General features: G+C 38.7%; 1 protein-coding gene and 1 pseudogene across 1 annotated transcript in view; both read left to right on the top strand.

Moving 5' to 3' along the window:
• Positions 1 to 4869, top strand: part of PELI1 (pellino E3 ubiquitin protein ligase 1) — a 49928-nt gene extending 45059 nt beyond the window's left edge. The window contains exons 5-7 of the mRNA XM_063078596.1: positions 1692 to 1889; positions 1986 to 2174; positions 2917 to 4869. Of these exons, the coding sequence (XP_062934666.1) occupies positions 1692 to 1889; positions 1986 to 2174; positions 2917 to 3483 (954 nt within the window). The 3' untranslated portion in view covers positions 3484 to 4869. The remainder of the gene's footprint in view (positions 1 to 1691; positions 1890 to 1985; positions 2175 to 2916) is intronic.
• A 36-nt stretch (positions 4870 to 4905) lies between these two features.
• LOC134363060 (tumor susceptibility gene 101 protein-like) lies at positions 4906 to 7540 on the top strand (annotated as a pseudogene).
• Positions 7541 to 17355: the final 9815 nt, after the last annotated feature.

Here is a 17355-nt window from a genome sequence, read left to right as displayed (position 1 = left end):
TTCCTTTTATCAAAAATAAATAAGTAACATCATTAATAAAGGTGAAGGTTTGTATCTTAACAAAAACCTAACACAAAACTTTAAGATGATTTTCCACATTTTATTTTACCAACAAGCATTTAAAATGAAGGTACTTAGCTTTTTAAAATCAAGGTGCTACGTAAGTATTTCATCACAGGCTAGAATTTTAGCTTCAGAAAGTACCTTGAGTATATTTGTTTACCCCTTATCTTTTGTATATAAAGTTAACTGAAATCTCATAAATTAAAGATTACAGAGATAGTTGGGGGCAAAATTGGGATTAAACCAGGCATCCTGAATTATGTAACAGTGTCTTTACCATCTAAGGAAGATCCTTAAATAAGCTGCAACATTTTGGGTTTTCTCCTTTTCATAGAGAATTTTTCCCAGTATCATAAACTGATTATGCACTTTCTTTAGGCATTATACCTATGGAAAATCCAAACATTTCTATATCAAAAAGCCTGAGATATATCAGAAACTACTCTGATAAAGTAGCCAGTCTATGAGGAACTGGTTTTATAAACATTCTAGTATTGTCTATCTTCTGTACCGAACAAGAACATTTATTGTTTAGTCCATCAGATATTCAGACTCCAATTCCATGCATTGCTTGGCACTGTAAATAAGGGAGTTAATTGCATGTCTGGGTGCTACACTAGCAGTCTAAATGTGAAGTGCAGACTTCTGATTTGGTTGAAGAAAGGTAGCGAAAAGACTTTACAGTAGTGCCTTTTTATCTAGACCTTTTTATCAGGTTGAATAGGAGTTTGGCCAGCAACCAGTAGAGAGGTATTCTGGCAAAAGAGTTGACAAAGAAGTACACAGTGTGGTAGAAGATTGATGAATAAGCCACTTGCAGCTTGGGTATACATTATTTGTGTAAAGAAATAGCAGGAAATTAGGCTGGACTGGTAGATGAGAGGCAAATCCTGAGTCAGTTTCCAACTGTTTTCCAGAAATAAGAAACTAAGAAGTTTAGATAGGCAGTAAGGAACCATTAAGGTTTTTCATGGGGTTGGGGGAGAGTGACATGATAAGATCTGTATTTTTAAAGCTAGTAAGAGCTATTAGAAAGAGGAAAAAATTCTAATGTTTATCTTAATATACAGTCATGTCTGACAACCAGACAGAAAACAAACAGGAAAATCTGTGAAGTGTATGTAAGACCTCAAAGCAAGGTTATGAAAGCCCTTACCCTAAGGACCAGTGTCTTGTACACCTTTTATAGCACCTGAAGACATCACTGCATTTCAGTTTAATATAAAGGATATTCATGGTGTAATGTCATAGAGATTTACTTATATGTTCACTATATTCTGTTAAAGAAGATAGAAAGTGCATAGTACACATATTTCCATCTAAAAGGGTTAAAATTAAAGTCCGCAGCCATATAGAAATCTCAGCCACCCTGAACTCTTCATTCCCGGAGGGTTTCATATATTGTCATAAATTCCCACTTAATTCTGTGCTCTAAGTAATTGCTACATCAGAGAAAGTCTGACAGATCAGTTTTCAAGGGTATAGATGCCCTCAAAGTTAAGTATGATAAGTCTGAGCTTTAGAAATTTCAGAGGCTTAATGTTTTCACCTTTTTGTTGCCTTTCTTAAATGGATTTTCCACTGTGTTCTTTGATGAATAGGTTTATAGATGTTTCTTTTTCCCTTAGATTGGTCGGTCGACTGAAAGTCCCATTGATTTTGTAGTAACTGACACAGTTCCTGGAAGTCAAAGTAATTCTGATACACAGTCAGTACAAAGCACTATATCAAGATTTGCCTGTAGAATCATATGTGAACGGAATCCCCCCTTTACAGCACGGATTTATGCTGCAGGATTTGACTCATCAAAAAACATATTTCTTGGGGTAAAAAGCTTTTTTTCTAAATGGTGCATTCTTTTATACCAGCTTCTATTTCCAAATTACAAATAAATGGAAGCCCTCTACTATTATTTCTACTAGGAAAAGGCTGCCAAATGGAAGACATCAGATGGGCAGATGGATGGCTTGACCACTAATGGTGTTCTTGTGATGCATCCACGCAATGGGTTCACAGAAGACTCCAAGCCTGGAATATGGAGAGAAATATCAGTGTGTGGAAATGTATTCAGCCTGCGTGAAACCAGGTCAGCTCAGCAGAGAGGAAAAATGGTAAGTACTGAGTTGTAGCTTCTTATTTAGCTACAGTAAACACACAGGATGAGTTGGACTGAATGTATTATGTGTATTCCAGAAAACTCTTAAATCTATCATTGACACAGTAATAAGTCTGACTAGCAAACACTGACTACTAATACTACACTAGAGGATAATATTTTAATGTTTCAGTTAGGAAATTCTAAAAGTTTATTCTGGGGCCGGCCCCGTCACTCACTCGGGAGAGTGCGGCGCTGGTAGTGCCAAGGCTGCGGGTTCGTATCCTATATAGGAATGGTCGGTGCGCTCACTGGCTGAGAGTGGTACAGGCCACACCATGCCAAGGGTTGCGATCCCCTTACCGGTCAAAAACAAACAAAATAAATAAATAAAAGTTTATTTTGTCATATTGTGTTAATATATTTTAAAACCTAAGCTTTCCTAAATAAGACAGCACTCCGACCTTTCTACTTCTATCTTTATATCTTTGACTATATTTACCTAATTAAAAATGTTAGATTTATTGATTTGCCAGGTGTTGTAATCATAATATGTCTTTACTATGAGGCTAAAAAGAGATACGTTACTGTTCAATACTTTATCCTTGATTTTTAAAATTAAAAATTTTATTATTGACATCAGAGTTCCTTGAATATTTAGTGATATCCTGTGAAATCTCATTTCTTAAGACCAAAACTTATATGTAAAAATCCAAAACTTAGTGGTGAATGTGTTTTTTGATTCTTGTCTCCTCTAGGTGGAAATTGAAACCAATCAGTTACAAGATGGCTCGTTAATTGACCTCTGTGGTGCAACATTGCTGTGGCGTACCGCAGAAGGCCTTTCCCATACTCCCACAGTGAAGCATTTAGAAGCTTTGAGACAGGAGATCAATGCAGCACGACCTCAGTGCCCTGTAGGGTTCAACACACTAGCATTTCCTAGTATGAAGAGGAAAGATGTTGTAGATGAAAAACAACCATGGGTGTATCTAAACTGTGGCCATGTGCATGGCTATCATAACTGGGGAAACAAAGAAGAACGTGATGGAAAAGATCGTGAATGTCCTATGTGTAGGTCTGTTGGTCCCTATGTCCCTCTGTGGCTTGGATGCGAAGCTGGATTTTATGTGGACGCCGGCCCTCCAACCCATGCATTTAGCCCATGTGGGCATGTGTGTTCAGAAAAGACAACTGCTTATTGGTCCCAGATCCCGCTGCCTCACGGTACTCATACTTTTCATGCAGCCTGTCCCTTTTGTGCACATCAGTTGGCTGGTGAACAAGGCTACATCAGACTTATTTTCCAAGGACCTCTAGACTAACAGACAGTTGTCCTCCAGGACTGCGTTATAAATTTATAAGCTAAGTGAGTTGGGTTTTCCAACCTGTTGTCCACGTCACAGTTTTCTGCTCTGATCATTTGCATTAAGATGAAGAATTTTTTAAAACATTTATAATAAATAGTAGCAATTTCTGAGCAAAAATCTGGGAAACTCAAGCAAAGGAATTTCTGAAAGTACCAGACTTCTGAATTCTGAGTTTTGAAAATATATTTTGAGGAGAAAAAGACATAGCCTAATTTGATGCCTTCATTTTAGTGTTTTTGAATCATCCATCCTCAGTGTTGAAAAATTGTTTTGTATAACTGAGGGTACTGTTGGTTCAAACTATGTTAGTTTACAGTTTGTTGCAAACATTGTAAAATACAGCAACATGTATATTAACCTTTTTTCTATTTATCTTTATTATAGAAAATATCTTAGAATGTTCTTGATAGAGTAGCATGGTAACGATGGTGTCACACCCTTGGTGTGAATGGTAGCTTAGTGGGCACATGGCTCAAGGATTTGGAAAGTTAGGAAGAAAGACAGGAGAGTCCCTCCCCTCCCCCATCTAAATGTGGAATTTGGTAAATTAGAATACTTTGTAAAACCAAATTCATATTAATTACCATTGTGTAACAGGTGTTTGTTTTTAACCACACTGAAGATAATCAGGAAAGATTTTTTTCCTTAATGTTTCTCTTGAGTGTAGTACTATAACAAATACTTAATGCTAAAAAACATTTTATATGCTCTTTTGAATATGCAATTTAATCTAGATTATCTATTTTTCTCCCATGGTAACTAATCTGTTTTTAGTATCAGTAGCATTTGGCAAGTTTATTTTTTGGATATAAACTGTGGCTCATCTGTTCACTGTTTCTAGAAAAAAATCATTCCCATGAGAAAAAGCATAAATTAACAAAAAAGGAGAGTGACTTGATTTGCTTTTAGAAAAAGAAGTGCTTACTTAATTATTCTATATTTGGCCTTATCTAGACATTAGGAAATCTAGAGATATAAAGAGTTTAATGACAATAGTGCCCCCCTTTTTTTAATCTAGCAGACCAGCCTCAGCTGTGGGCTTGACTCGTAAGGAGAGTTGCCACAGTGAGACTCAAGTAAATGTTTGATTGGTAGATGAGCACTAATGACAGCAGAGTGGAGGGACACACTTGCATGGTCTGTTTATTCTCTAATTCCAGTAAGTGCTTTGCTTTGAAAAGCAAGAAAAAATTTTTTCTCCTCTTCCCCCACCTGACCCTTTTTTTAAAAAATGCACCACGAGAAAACTATAGACAGTTGCACTACATCAAATCCTGTTTTGATACTTGTAGAATTCAATACACTTTTAGATTAGACAGATCATTTTTTAATGTTTTGATTAGTTTTTCTTTAATTTGAAAAGTTGTATAATAAATAATTGACTGTAGCAAATTTTTGTATGTGGTAGCATAGCTTTAATTTATCCTTTTACAACACTGTTCTGAATTTCTTTTGGTTTTAAAAAAACAAAACTAGTTGCTTAAAAGCCATGAACTATTTTTATTTTACTTCAACTGTCAAAATTTCATTGTTTTTAAAAATGATCATTTGGGTTCACTCAGGAAGTGCATGTCAGGAAACGTGTATTATAAGTTTAGTTGTGATGTATCAGTAACTGCTGTTACCCCTTTTTCAAAGAAATAGAATTGATTTTGAAGTTTTCTAGATTGTCACAAGTTTTGTGACTAATGCAAGGAAATCAAGTTCTGTGTTGTATTTGTTCTAGTCATTTCTATTCAGGCTATATATTGTAGCTTAATTTTTATTTGCAATTAATTTATTCAAACTAAGTAAATACTTTTCAAAATAGATATTTGAATTTGTCTCTGTGAGTTTGTTTTTGTGTAATTGAGAATGGGAAACTGGAAGTAAAAACTGTGGACAAATCTATCCAACACTCCAAAAATAATTATTTGAAATAGATGAGGAGTTTGTATTTAATGTAACACTTTAAAGTCTCTGGTTCTCTTTAGAAAGCATCCTTTATTTATCAGTAAAGGAACTTTGTTAGTGGTTAAATAATTGAGGCCTTCTCTAAGTTAAGTCCTCCTAGAGAGTTGGCTCTTTGCAAGTTGCATAATAGACTATTTCAGTAGTGCCTTGATGACCATAAAAGTTTCATGTTCTTCCCAAAGTGCCTGAATTTCCTCCTAGCAGCTGGGAAAACGTAATTCGTTTATCAAACTCAAGTTTTGAAAACTCAGGCAATTTAAATCATTAGATGTTTTTCAGTTCAAGCATTTTGAGTATTAGTTTTGTCATTTTGCCAGTGCCTAATGGAAAACTCTTACTTTTTCAGTTGTATTTAAGGGAATGTCGGTATTATGGCCAAGAAGAAGGAAAAGTTTTATTTAAGTCTCTTAAATTTACTCTTAAGAAATATAATCTTTATAGCTTAACTCTTTTATCAAAGCAGTCTTCATATTTAAATGTTACTTAATTTGTATAGAGATTTAAATTTTCCTTCATCTAAAATATTAGAGTCAGGGCTGGCGGGTTAGCTTAGTTGGTTAGAGCGTGGTGCTGATAACACCAAGGTCCAGGGTTCCATCCCTGTACCAGCCAGCTGCAAAAAACAAAGTCATGAAGCAAAACATGAAGGGTGGACATTCAGAGGAATCTTTGACCAGGTTGTCCTCTTGAAGTTGTAATTGTATAATATAAAAGTCTTCTAGTATAGGTAAAGCAAGGTAGGAATAACTCATAATTACGTAAATATATAATTACATCTAACATTTGAATACTTCCACTCCACTCTTCCCTAAGGATACGTCAAGAAGCATGAGTTGGGTGCAGGCCATTCATGCGATTGTGTAGGGTGGCCTGGGGCAGCCCGGGATTGGTCTCTGCCACCTGTGGGGACAGGAATCACCAGTCAGCTATCATGGCGGAGAGCCAGCTCAAGAAAATGGTGTCCAAGTTTTTAATGATGGCAGTTCAGGGAACTAACGAACCTCACTGGAACAATTCCTCTGCCTTATAGAGGTAATACTTATAATATTCCAATATGCTTGTGGCTGCTGGACATGTAACCATATAATCCCCCTATCTGTTTTGTTAAGCCTACTAGTTCAATGACTGTTAAAATAGGAAAGCATGTTGATGCAAATGGGAAGATATATCTTCCTTATCTACATGAATGGAAACACCTTCCTACATGCCAGGCATGCCAAATGGAATCTCTGCATACCCAGCTGGATACCTTCCCAATCCCAGTGGTTACCCAGGCTGTCCTTACCTACTTGGTGTTCCATATCCTGCCACAACAAGTTCCCAGTGTCCTTCCCAGCCCCCTGTAACCACTGTCAATCCCAGTGGATGTGGCACAATCAGCAAGGACACCAACCAGGCCTCTCTCATCTCAGCAGTCAGTGACAAACTGAGATGGCAGATGAAGGAAGAAATGGATCATGCTCAGGCAGTAATCAATGCCTTGAAATGAATAGAGGAAGACCTGGAAAAAGGTCACCAGAAACTGGAAGAAATGGTTACCTGATTAGATCAAGAAGCAGCTGAGGTTGATAAAAACAGAACTTTTGAAATAGAAGGACAAACTCAGTTCTGCTCTGGAGAAAATGGAAAATCAATCTGAAAACAATATTGTCAAAGTTATCATTCCCACAGCCTCACTGTGCAAACTGATCTTAAATCTATATGCAGAGGAAAATGCTATTGAAGACATTATCTTTTACCTGGGAGAAACTGAGATGGAGAGTAATTGACCTGGACATCTTGCTGAAGCATGTATGTCTTCTGTCCTGTAAGTGGTTCCAGCTGAAGGCACTAATGCAAAAGGCAAGAAAGACTGCCAGTCTTAGTTACCTCTGTTGACTTCTCTGATATCAGCTGGAGGTTGAGCTCTTCTGAAAGCATTCTTTTCCTCTCTTCTTTTCTCTTATCAGTAGGTGCCCAGCATAAGTTACTGCAGGTTATCATTTGAGTATAAAATATTTTGAATCAATAATATATTTTCTGTTTTAATAAAGTCTGGCTTTTATTAATGCACTTTCTATCCTCCAAAATTTTTGTGCTGGATGTTAGTACTGACTATTCTAATAAAATGTGTTGCATTTAAAAAAGAACAACAATGAGTGGTGTCTTTCTGACACAGACTGAGTGAGGGCACCAGTGAACATCCATTATTCCTTTAAATTTATAAGATAAACATAATTCTAACGCATTGGCCCCTCATTCCAATGGATCATCTTACACTATCCCATTTTAGAGCCTACTGGTTGATAGTTTTGTGATCCATTCCTTTCTCTTTATGCTCTAAGCATTAACCCTGTAGCAAATCAGATTAGCTGAACAATATTAACTAAGCAGTATTCTATCTCACACCCCCACTTTCAGAATTACTCTTACATAAGTGTACTTTACTGCCTTGCCCTCAAATTTTATCTTCTCATTCTTTTTTTTTTTAGGAAGAAACATTATTTTATTTTTTTTTTCAGAACAAGATGAGCTAAATTTTTTTTTTTTTTTAGTTTATTTTTTTACATTCAAAAATGTTGCAGAGCAGTGGGAGGGGCAGGTGGGTGGGGGGTAGGGAAACAGGTACAGGGAGACAGCACTGCCCCAAGGCCAGCTCCTTAGCTGCTGGTTGCAGAGGGTGGGTGGTGTGGCTGAGGCCCACAGGTTTCCCCCCTCTGGATCCTGGGGGGTTTCTGGCAGCTCAGTTGTCACTGGGCTGGATGTGGATGTTGGGGGGGACATGGCTGAGGTCTATGTACCACCGCCACCCTGGCTTGAGAGTCTGGGGGCTTCTGGCAGTGGCCTGGTCATTACTGGGCTGGATGCAGACATTGGGGGGACATGGCTGAGGCCCTTGGGCTCCCCTCACCATGGCTTGAGAGCCCAGGGGGCTTCCAGCTCTTTTAGGTTTTATAGGTGTTCTTTGATGGTGTTAGACCTTTGCTGGTTAATATCAGAAAATTGTCTCTGATATCTGGGTGTTTTGTGTTTTAAGTTCTGTGTTGGATTATTAGCTACCCTCACCACATAAACTCTGCATTGGAACTAATTTGCTGTCCTTTGCTTACTTCTAAAATGGAGGATCTTCCTGTGGGAACCAGCACTTGAGCCCTGTGGTTGAGCTAAATTGCTGCTTTGCTGCTGATTCCCTGGGGAAGGCTTTTTGTGCAACTCAGGTCTTAATTGTTGACCTTTTAAGCATTTCTAGGTTTTGTAAAGTCCGGTACACCTGGGTTGTGTGGAAACTCGGGTCTGGGCCTGAGTCTTTACAGCAAACTGCACCCCCTGCAGATTTATACTCCTGACCAGTCTCCACTGATTGGGCCTATGCTGATTGGAGGGCAGATCAGCTGTCTATGCTGTGCCCCAACGTTCCCCTGGTGGGCCTGTCTCCCCCCACCTCCGTACTCCAGTCAATTCCCATGGGGCAGGCCATGCACCAGTCCCTTGCGATGACTCACTGGCCTCTGAGTGGCTCCTTTTTTCAGTCTGTGGCCCCTTGCCTCCTGTGTGGGTCCATGGGAACACTGTCAGTGGTCTTGCTGGCCTGTGGACCACTAAGGCCCTCTTCTCCCCTGCAGTCTCTGAGCAAGTTCACACAAAGAGCACAGCTGTGGTTTTTGCCAGCTCTTGCTCCATGTGCTCACTAGGGCCACCCTTAAGATGGCCAGGACTCGAAACAGTCAGAGTGGTCCCTTCTTTCTCATCACAGCTTCTCCCACCTTCAAGAAGTCCATAGGTCTCTCCTCTTCCCCTGAGCTCTAGCGGCCCCGGCTTGGCAGTTGTTGCTTTTTTAATAGTTGTAAATTGGTCAATTGTTAGAGAGTGTGACGCTGGGAACCATCTATTTGGCCAACTTGATTCTCCAAGACCTATTTACTCATTCTTACCACAGATATTTGAATACCCACTGTGCACCAAACAAACCCTATTCTAAACATTGGATGATATAGCAGGAAAAAGAAAAAAAAAAAGATTCCTGCTTTTGTGGTGTTTGTATTCTAAAGGGGACAATAGAAATGAGCAAGAAAAAGTAAAAAAAATACAGCATGGTCGATAGTGAACAGTGCTAAAGGGACAAATAAAGCAGAAAAGGGAGATATTTTTAAATGTCATGTGCTTGGGTGGGGTAGGGTTTGCAATATCAAATAGGGCCAGGGAAAGCCCCACTGAGAAGGTAGCATTTAAGTAAAGATCTGAAGGAGCCAAAGGGTGTGGCTACTTAGAAGAAGAGTATTTAGGCAGAGGGAACAGCCTTTGAAAGGGCCCAGAAATAGAAGCATGCCTGGAATATTTATATAATAACAAAGAGGCTGAGTGACTAAGTGGTATGAAAAGGAGAAGACTAGTAGGTAAGGTCAAAAAGTAAAATGGCAGAGGTTAAGTTGGGGAACGGGGACGAAACTAGGTTATGAAGGGCCTCCTGAGACTTGGCTTCTACTGAGCAGGGGAGTGGCATGATCTGACATATTTTAATAGGATTCAAATAGACTGAAGAGGGGAGCAGGGAGACTACTGCAGTAATCCTGGAGAGAAAAGTTGTTGGCTTGGGTCAAGGTGGTGGCAGTGGAGGTAGTCTGAAAATTAGTCATCAGATTCTGGATATGTTTTAAGGCAGAGCTGACCGCATTTGTGGCAGATGAGCTATGGGATGTGAAAGGGGGAACAAGAGTCGAGGATGACTGCTCCATCAGTCTCAGCAACTGGAAGGATGGAATCACCGGTTATTGAAATGAAGGTTGTGGGAAGAACCGTTTAGGGAAAGGGCGAGATGTGGAATCAAGAGCTTATTCTTGGAGATTAGATTCAGGCTCCTACTAGACAAAATATTTACCAAAGGTAGGATGTCTTCACTTTTTTTTTTTTTTTTTTTTTTTTTTTGATACTACTATTAAAGTTCTCAAGCATTATGATCAGTATTCTCTGTATATCCCATGCTAGCTTAGGAACAAAAAATATTTCTCCTGATTAACAGTGAACTTCCTTTCTTTAAAATAGAGAGTTGGGACACCTCTCGTATTTTTCTCTTTGCTTTGGCTCCCCTCTAAGGAAATGAAGTTCTGTTTTCAACTGCAGTAACTTCCTTTAGCCAAAGTATTCTGACAAGTTTTCCTTCCTCCTCACCCCTATACACCTTTTTACTTTGCTTCTGCCTTTAAAAAAAAAAAAAAATTGTCCTCAGTTTTCTTGAATCTTAACTTTTTTTGCATCTTAATATTTTCTTGATTCAGCTCCTTTTTGGCAGTGACAGAGCACAAGTGGTGTTTCGTTTTTAATTTTTTTAAATGTTCAAATGCTTATGGAAAACAGAATTCTTGAACCTATTTTATAAGTCCGGATTTTAATATCTAGTTTCCCTGAAGTAAATATGCTTGTATTTGATAATTGTCAACTGAAAATGAAGTAAATAAGATCAAAAGAGTTTTCCTAGTAATTGTCATAAAGTATCATGGCCAGACATTGTGTTAGAGGATGTGAGGAGAATGCTGTGTTCTTTAAATTGACGTTAGATTGTAAACCCAACTACGTATGTCAAAGTTATGTCACAGCCTACAATACATTCCGCACAGCTACATTTGAGTGCTCACTGTGTGTCAAACACTGTTCCAAACGCACCATACCAAGGATAATACTGATAATACTTAAAACTCAAAACAACACTATGAGGTAGGAACCTATGTTTTATAATGGAAACCAACCACAGCAATGTAACTTGCCCAAGGTTCATATGGCTTGTAACTGGAGGACTAAGAATTTGAATTTTGGAAGCTTCACTCCATCTGTGTGTACACAGCCACCATGCTTTGCTGCTTCCCCATTTGAATGACGGAATACATTGAAGGAATTCTTTTGCAAGTTGATAATAAGTATCATTGGGCCTGGCACATGGTAGATGCTCAAAAACTACTTCTTGGATGATTGGAGAGAACTGAAAACTCTGAACCTTTTAAGCTACCAAGACACTCTCTGAATAGGAGCATTAACAAAAATAGGCTAAAAAATGACTGTTACAGAAGCTACTTAATTGATCAGAAAATGTGTTCTCATTGCCTGAAAAAAAAAGGGAAAAGGTGGAGATACTACAAATATTGGCACTAACTGGAGGGTTAATAGGACAAGAAAAGAAAATCCATGGATGGTGCCAGAAGAAAACAAAAAGGATTATCCTAAAGTGAAGAAGTATCAATTATAGCCAAAAGTAACAAGTCAAGTTTTTGAGAACCTATTATTTACGGGAAAGGCACAGAAGGCAACCAATATTAAAAGAGAAATTAAGAGTACCCACCTTAGATGTTCCTGAAGTTGTATTATGTGATGTTACTGTATAACTATTAATAAAAATAATAGAATATAGACTAGAGGGGATCTTGGCAATCAAGTTACAGGCGAGGAAACCAAGGCCTAGTCAGATGAACTGATTACTGATTGACGGATCTGGTATTAGAACCTCGGTCCCCTGTGTCTATCCCAATACTTTTGATTATCGTAAACTTGAGTCACCAAGACACAGTTAGAGTCCCGTGTTTTGTTTATTGAAGCACAGGTAAGTACACTGCATTTTAATAGTTTTTATTTTTGAATAACAAGTGTCGGCAGAGTAAAAATATTAACTTATGTGAATAGTGGGTCCCAAATACAGGAGATGGTCTACTTTGGATTTTATTTAACTTACAAGCTGCCTAGTTTGTAAATGAAAGACAAGAGTAAGGAGAGAGAATCAAGAGTTGTCCAGTAGTTTTACTTACAGCCCGTTGGCTGTAATCATTACATAAATCATAAATCATTCAGAAAACATGAGTGCTCACTCAGTGACAAGGCTCTCATTTTACTTTTCTATTTGTTGTGAAGTTTGGACAATTTTTTGCATACCACACTTCTGCAGGAATGCAATGTATTCGGATATTCTTCACTTTCAATTGGCTTCTTTGTCAAACGACCTTTGAAAAATCAGTTATTTGAAATGGAGATGGTAATGTCTCCTTAGCATGTTAAAATTACTATATTGTCCAGAATTCAAAAAATCTTTCTCAATTCACTACAGAGTTGAACTAATAGTCATCTGAACCCCAAATGCCCATTAAGTTGTCTAAATCTTGAATCATGAAGGGCAGTCCATGGGCGGAGAGGCAGGACTTGAATTGGACCAACTCCTTGAAGAGTGCTCTCTCTCTTTTTTTCCCCAGTGGCTGGCAGGTAAAGGGATCCGACACTTTGACCCTGATGTTATCAGCACCACACTCTCCCAAGTGAGCCCTCTCTCCCTCTCTCTCTTTCTCTCTCTCTCTTCCCCTCCTCCACACACACGTGTGCATATACCACACACAAGCCATGTGCACCAGACAGCTGCTTGCAATTTTGGAATAGGTATAGCTAGCTTCTCAAGATGACTAGTTTGAAAGTGTTCAATTGAGTGTGTAAATTCTAATGAGTTTGTTAGTGTCATTTCTATATTAGTCATACTGCATGAATGCAAATGTTGATTCTATTTTTCATTGATTTTATTCAAAGAATTCAACCATAGCAGGAATCCCTGAATCAAGTGTACTATGCAAAGTTGGTATCTTGTTGCAGAGGTAATGTAATGTAACTATGAAGTGATACTTGTCATGTGGTGAAATGAAAGTCAAACGTATTACTCTTGGGATGTGGCCGAGAAACATTAAAAGAATGTTTTACTGCTTTAGTATATGCTATAGGACTTTTAAAAGTTTGAGAGTTAACAATCAAGTGTTTGTTTCGAGGTGCTTTTATGGTTTCATTATTGCTACTGACTTCAAATATGGCCATATTTATTTACCAAAGTGTTTTAATTCCTCTTTAAATACAAAAGGACCTTTGAAAATGTTTTCTGGGTGGAATTTCACAAATACAAGGAATTCTTCAGACAAGGCACAAGTCCCAGCTTTAATCCAGTCTGGCTTCAGATACCAGTCCTTAGATGTTTTTTTATGAGAGTAGGTAACAATGGTCAGTCATTCATTGTAGATAAACTAGAGACTAAGTCAGTGAGGATACTTAGAAAATATCAATCAGCCCTTCAGAGACAGTCCAGTTGTATTGAAGCCAGCATTTCCTGTAATTTTGTAACATACTTTTTTTTTTTTTTTGTCTTTTTCGTGACCGGCACTCAGCCAGTGAGCGCACCGGCCATTCCTATATAGGATCCGAACCGTGGTGGCAGCGTCACTGCGCTCCCAGCGCTGTACTCTCCCGAGTGCGCGACGGACTCGGCCCATTGTAACGTACTTTTATTACTTTTATGTTGAACTCCTTGGCTCTATCTGTGCTCATGAATCTCATTACCTGCTATTCTATGGGATCAAAATAATCCAACCCTTTGACATCAATGAATTACTACTTATTCTACCTCATTTTAGTTCCTTAGGTTTTTGGTACTAGTCTTATGTATGGAACTTGTAACAGCAGATGGTCCCATAAATTTATAGCCTGGTTCATTTGGGGAGCTCAGTAGCCTCTTTGAAATACAACAAAGTCAGAGCATCTTAAATGAATTGTAAAGTTATCTGCAGGCTAAGGAACTTTTAAATCACTCAATGGCTAATGGAAAATATAATCCAAATTATTCATAGCTGAAACACTTCTGAAAGTATAGTTGGGGGACAGGGGACAGAGCAATAACCCAACATATCAAATTCCCTAACAAACTCCAAGGACCTGTTCTTGTTAGCTTGGATTGGAATTTAATTATATGTTGACATGTGGCACCAGTTTGAACATCTTTTTGATCTAGATAAATGTTTTGTTGTAATGCCAATAAATTGAAGAAACAGATGTGGAGTCTGGCTGGGGCTAAGAACTCCTTCCCTGGGATGACACAAATCCTGTTCGGTCTCAGGTGCAGACACCTGGGGGACGGGACTCCCTTGGCCATTACAGGAATGGAATCCATGCTAGAAAGTCCTCGGTGTTGGGCTGCATTTGCCAATAGAACACTGTGTTGCAGACACCCCAGACTTGCCAAAAGAAGCCAGCACCTTTCCCCCAGCTCCTGTGTTCAGAATGTGGTATGGCTCTGGCCCAGACTTTTCTCTGTTACCCATAATTCTCACCTCTTCCCATAATCTGTGGTTTCAGTTTGACTTTGTGTATAAAGTTGTTTTGTTTTTGGTTTTTGGGTATATATATATATTTTTGGGTTCTGTTTTTTAAATAAACCAAAGTGAAAAAAAAATGGGAATTCAGATGGAAAGTTGATCTTAATCTTTTCATGCATTTCTTTTTTTTTTTTTTTTTTTTAAAAAGATGACCGGTAAGGGGATCTTAACCCTTGACTTGGTGTTGTCAGCACCACGCTCAGCCAGTGAGCCAACCGGCCATCCCTATATAGGATCTATAGGATCCGAACCCGTGGCCTTGGTGTTATCAGCACCGCACTCTACCGAGTGAGCCACGGGCCGGCCCCATGCATTTCTTCATTATGATCAATTAAGCCTGCTTACCAATGAAACATACTATAAAATAGGAAAGACATGAGCAAAGGAATTGACATACATGCAGAAATGTTCATTTTTACTCTGAGAACATTACATTAATTTGACCTTTGTCATTATTGTTGCTCATTACCCCAATTAATCTTCTAGATTTCCAAATAGGCTTGGTCTCATTTTTAAGTGCATCCATAATCACAGGACCCAGCGTTTACTAAAGGTTTGCACACAAACAAAATGTTCACACCTCAATGAGTGAAAACATTTCCAGAAAGTCTATTTTGTCACTTTGTTTCTTTAAATAAGTTTCTCTTTACATGGAAAGGTGATAAAAGGCTTTATTTAGATAGAAGGTATTATTAAACAAAATGGAACCTTATGCAGTGACAACAACATCTTCCAGGCTGAAAAGAACACATTGACTCTTCAGGTCCTCTCTCCTGTGCTTCTGTTTGCATGGTTCATTTGCAGCTTACACAGCAGTTCTGGAATGCTGGCATTTACTTTTTGTTTCCTGGTGTTGTATCTAAGCAAACTAAACTTACGTGGGTGCCAACAAGATAATGCCGTGTTTTCACGGAATTCCAGATCATCAGTTCTCTTTGAAGTGAAGTTGGAGGTAGTGTAATTAGTTTGTTAATAAATCTAAAATGTGGGCTGGCTGGTTAGGTCAGTTGGTTAGACCACAGTCTTACAACGCCAAGGTTATGGATTCAGATCCCCGCACTGGCCAGCTGCCAAAAATAAATAAATAAATCTAAAATTTGATCCTTTTTCTTGACCGATTGTTTTCCCATGGAAAAAAACAAAACAAAACAATTCTATTACCAGCAGTCTTGCAACCTGTACTGTAGCTAATATATGCTAGAATGAATGGATAACAGGGTACAGATAATGCAATGAGTTATGATCAACGTGATTAGAAAACCAGCTCAGAGCAAAATTCTCTGATAATTTAAGACACCGAAATTCTCTTTTTGGTGTCTTAAATTAGTAATGTGATTTGGGCCTGTATAACTGGGACTGAAATTATTTATCTGGTTTTATTCTGCCACTTAAAAGCTAGGGGGACTTTGGCAATAGAGTAAGGATTCTCTTCACTTGAAAGGAAATCTGTGCAAGAGAATAAAATACTTACAGCTGACAAAGGTTTAACCCTTCATAAAACCTGAGGAGGTTGTGGAAAATAAGAGAATGTCTTACATACTGTCAGCCTGCAGTTAAATATTCAGAGACTATTTCATCAGATTAGAACTGGACTCTTCATCCTTCACATGTTGAAGAGCTATTTTTCCTTTTCTAACAACCTTGAGATTACAGGATAAGAGAGAAGAACTTCACATTTGAGTGGAGCAGGAAAGTAGTAAGAGTCTTGGCTGACACTTGTGATAAACCTTTCTCTCTCTCCTTGTCCTATGGGACTCCTGGGGAAACCTCAAACAAGGAAGCCTGGTGACAAGAGCTGATTTTAATTTGATCTTTTTCTCTGCATGAGTATCACAATTTACAGTGTTGTTAAAATTGGTGATTTTTCTAAAAAACACTAAATAAAGACATCTAGAGAGAGGAATTCTTTCTTTTCACTGTGAAAGTGGTGGTTATACTAAATGTCTCTTAATTTTCTGACTAGTCAAACATGTTTATCCACTAGGAAAGCAAAGCGTGTATTTAAGACTGAATACCTACATTGGATTCATTTATTCAATAAAAATATATTAAGCAAGGTAAGAGGCACTGGAGATATAAAGATGAATAAAATAGGTATGGTCCCTGCCCTCACAATGCTGAAAATCTAGAAGCAGGTAAATAAGCAATTACAATATGGTGTGGTAAGTGCTATGACAGAAGGAAAGATCCTTTGAGAGCACGTAGGAGGTCCGAGAAGACACACATGGTGGGAGCGATGTGAATCGGAGACCTAAAAGAAGAGGGAGGTGGCCAAGGGTGGGGGTCGGGGGACAGGTGGGGGCAGTGAGAGAGGATTTCCAGCTGAGGGAGCAGCTTAGCTTGTGCAGAGGCGCAGCACCAATAGAGAATAGTGCATATTTGAGAAACTGAAATTGAATGTGACTAAGTGGAGAGTAAAAGGAGGGGAGTGACAAGAGAAGAGGTCAAAGATACAGACAGGAGGCTTCCAGTCAAGATGGCAGAATTGACTGTCCCCAGCATCACTCTCTCCCACAAATTAACCAATTTACAACTATAAAAAAGCAATGACAGCCCAGCTGAGGCTGCTAGAGCTCAGGGGAAGAGGAAGAGAGACCTATGGAGTTCATGAAGGTGGGAGAAGCCACGATGAGAGAAAGAAAAACCACTCTGACCAGTTCCAGCCCAGCTGCATCCATGCTGGAGCTGCTGAGTGTACGGAACAGGAGCTGGCAAAAACCACAGCTGTGCCCTTCAG

This window comes from Cynocephalus volans, chromosome 14 (assembly GCF_027409185.1).
Source record: "Cynocephalus volans isolate mCynVol1 chromosome 14, mCynVol1.pri, whole genome shotgun sequence".
NCBI lineage: Eukaryota > Metazoa > Chordata > Mammalia > Dermoptera > Cynocephalidae > Cynocephalus > Cynocephalus volans.
This window is presented reverse-complemented; position numbering and strand designations above follow the sequence as displayed.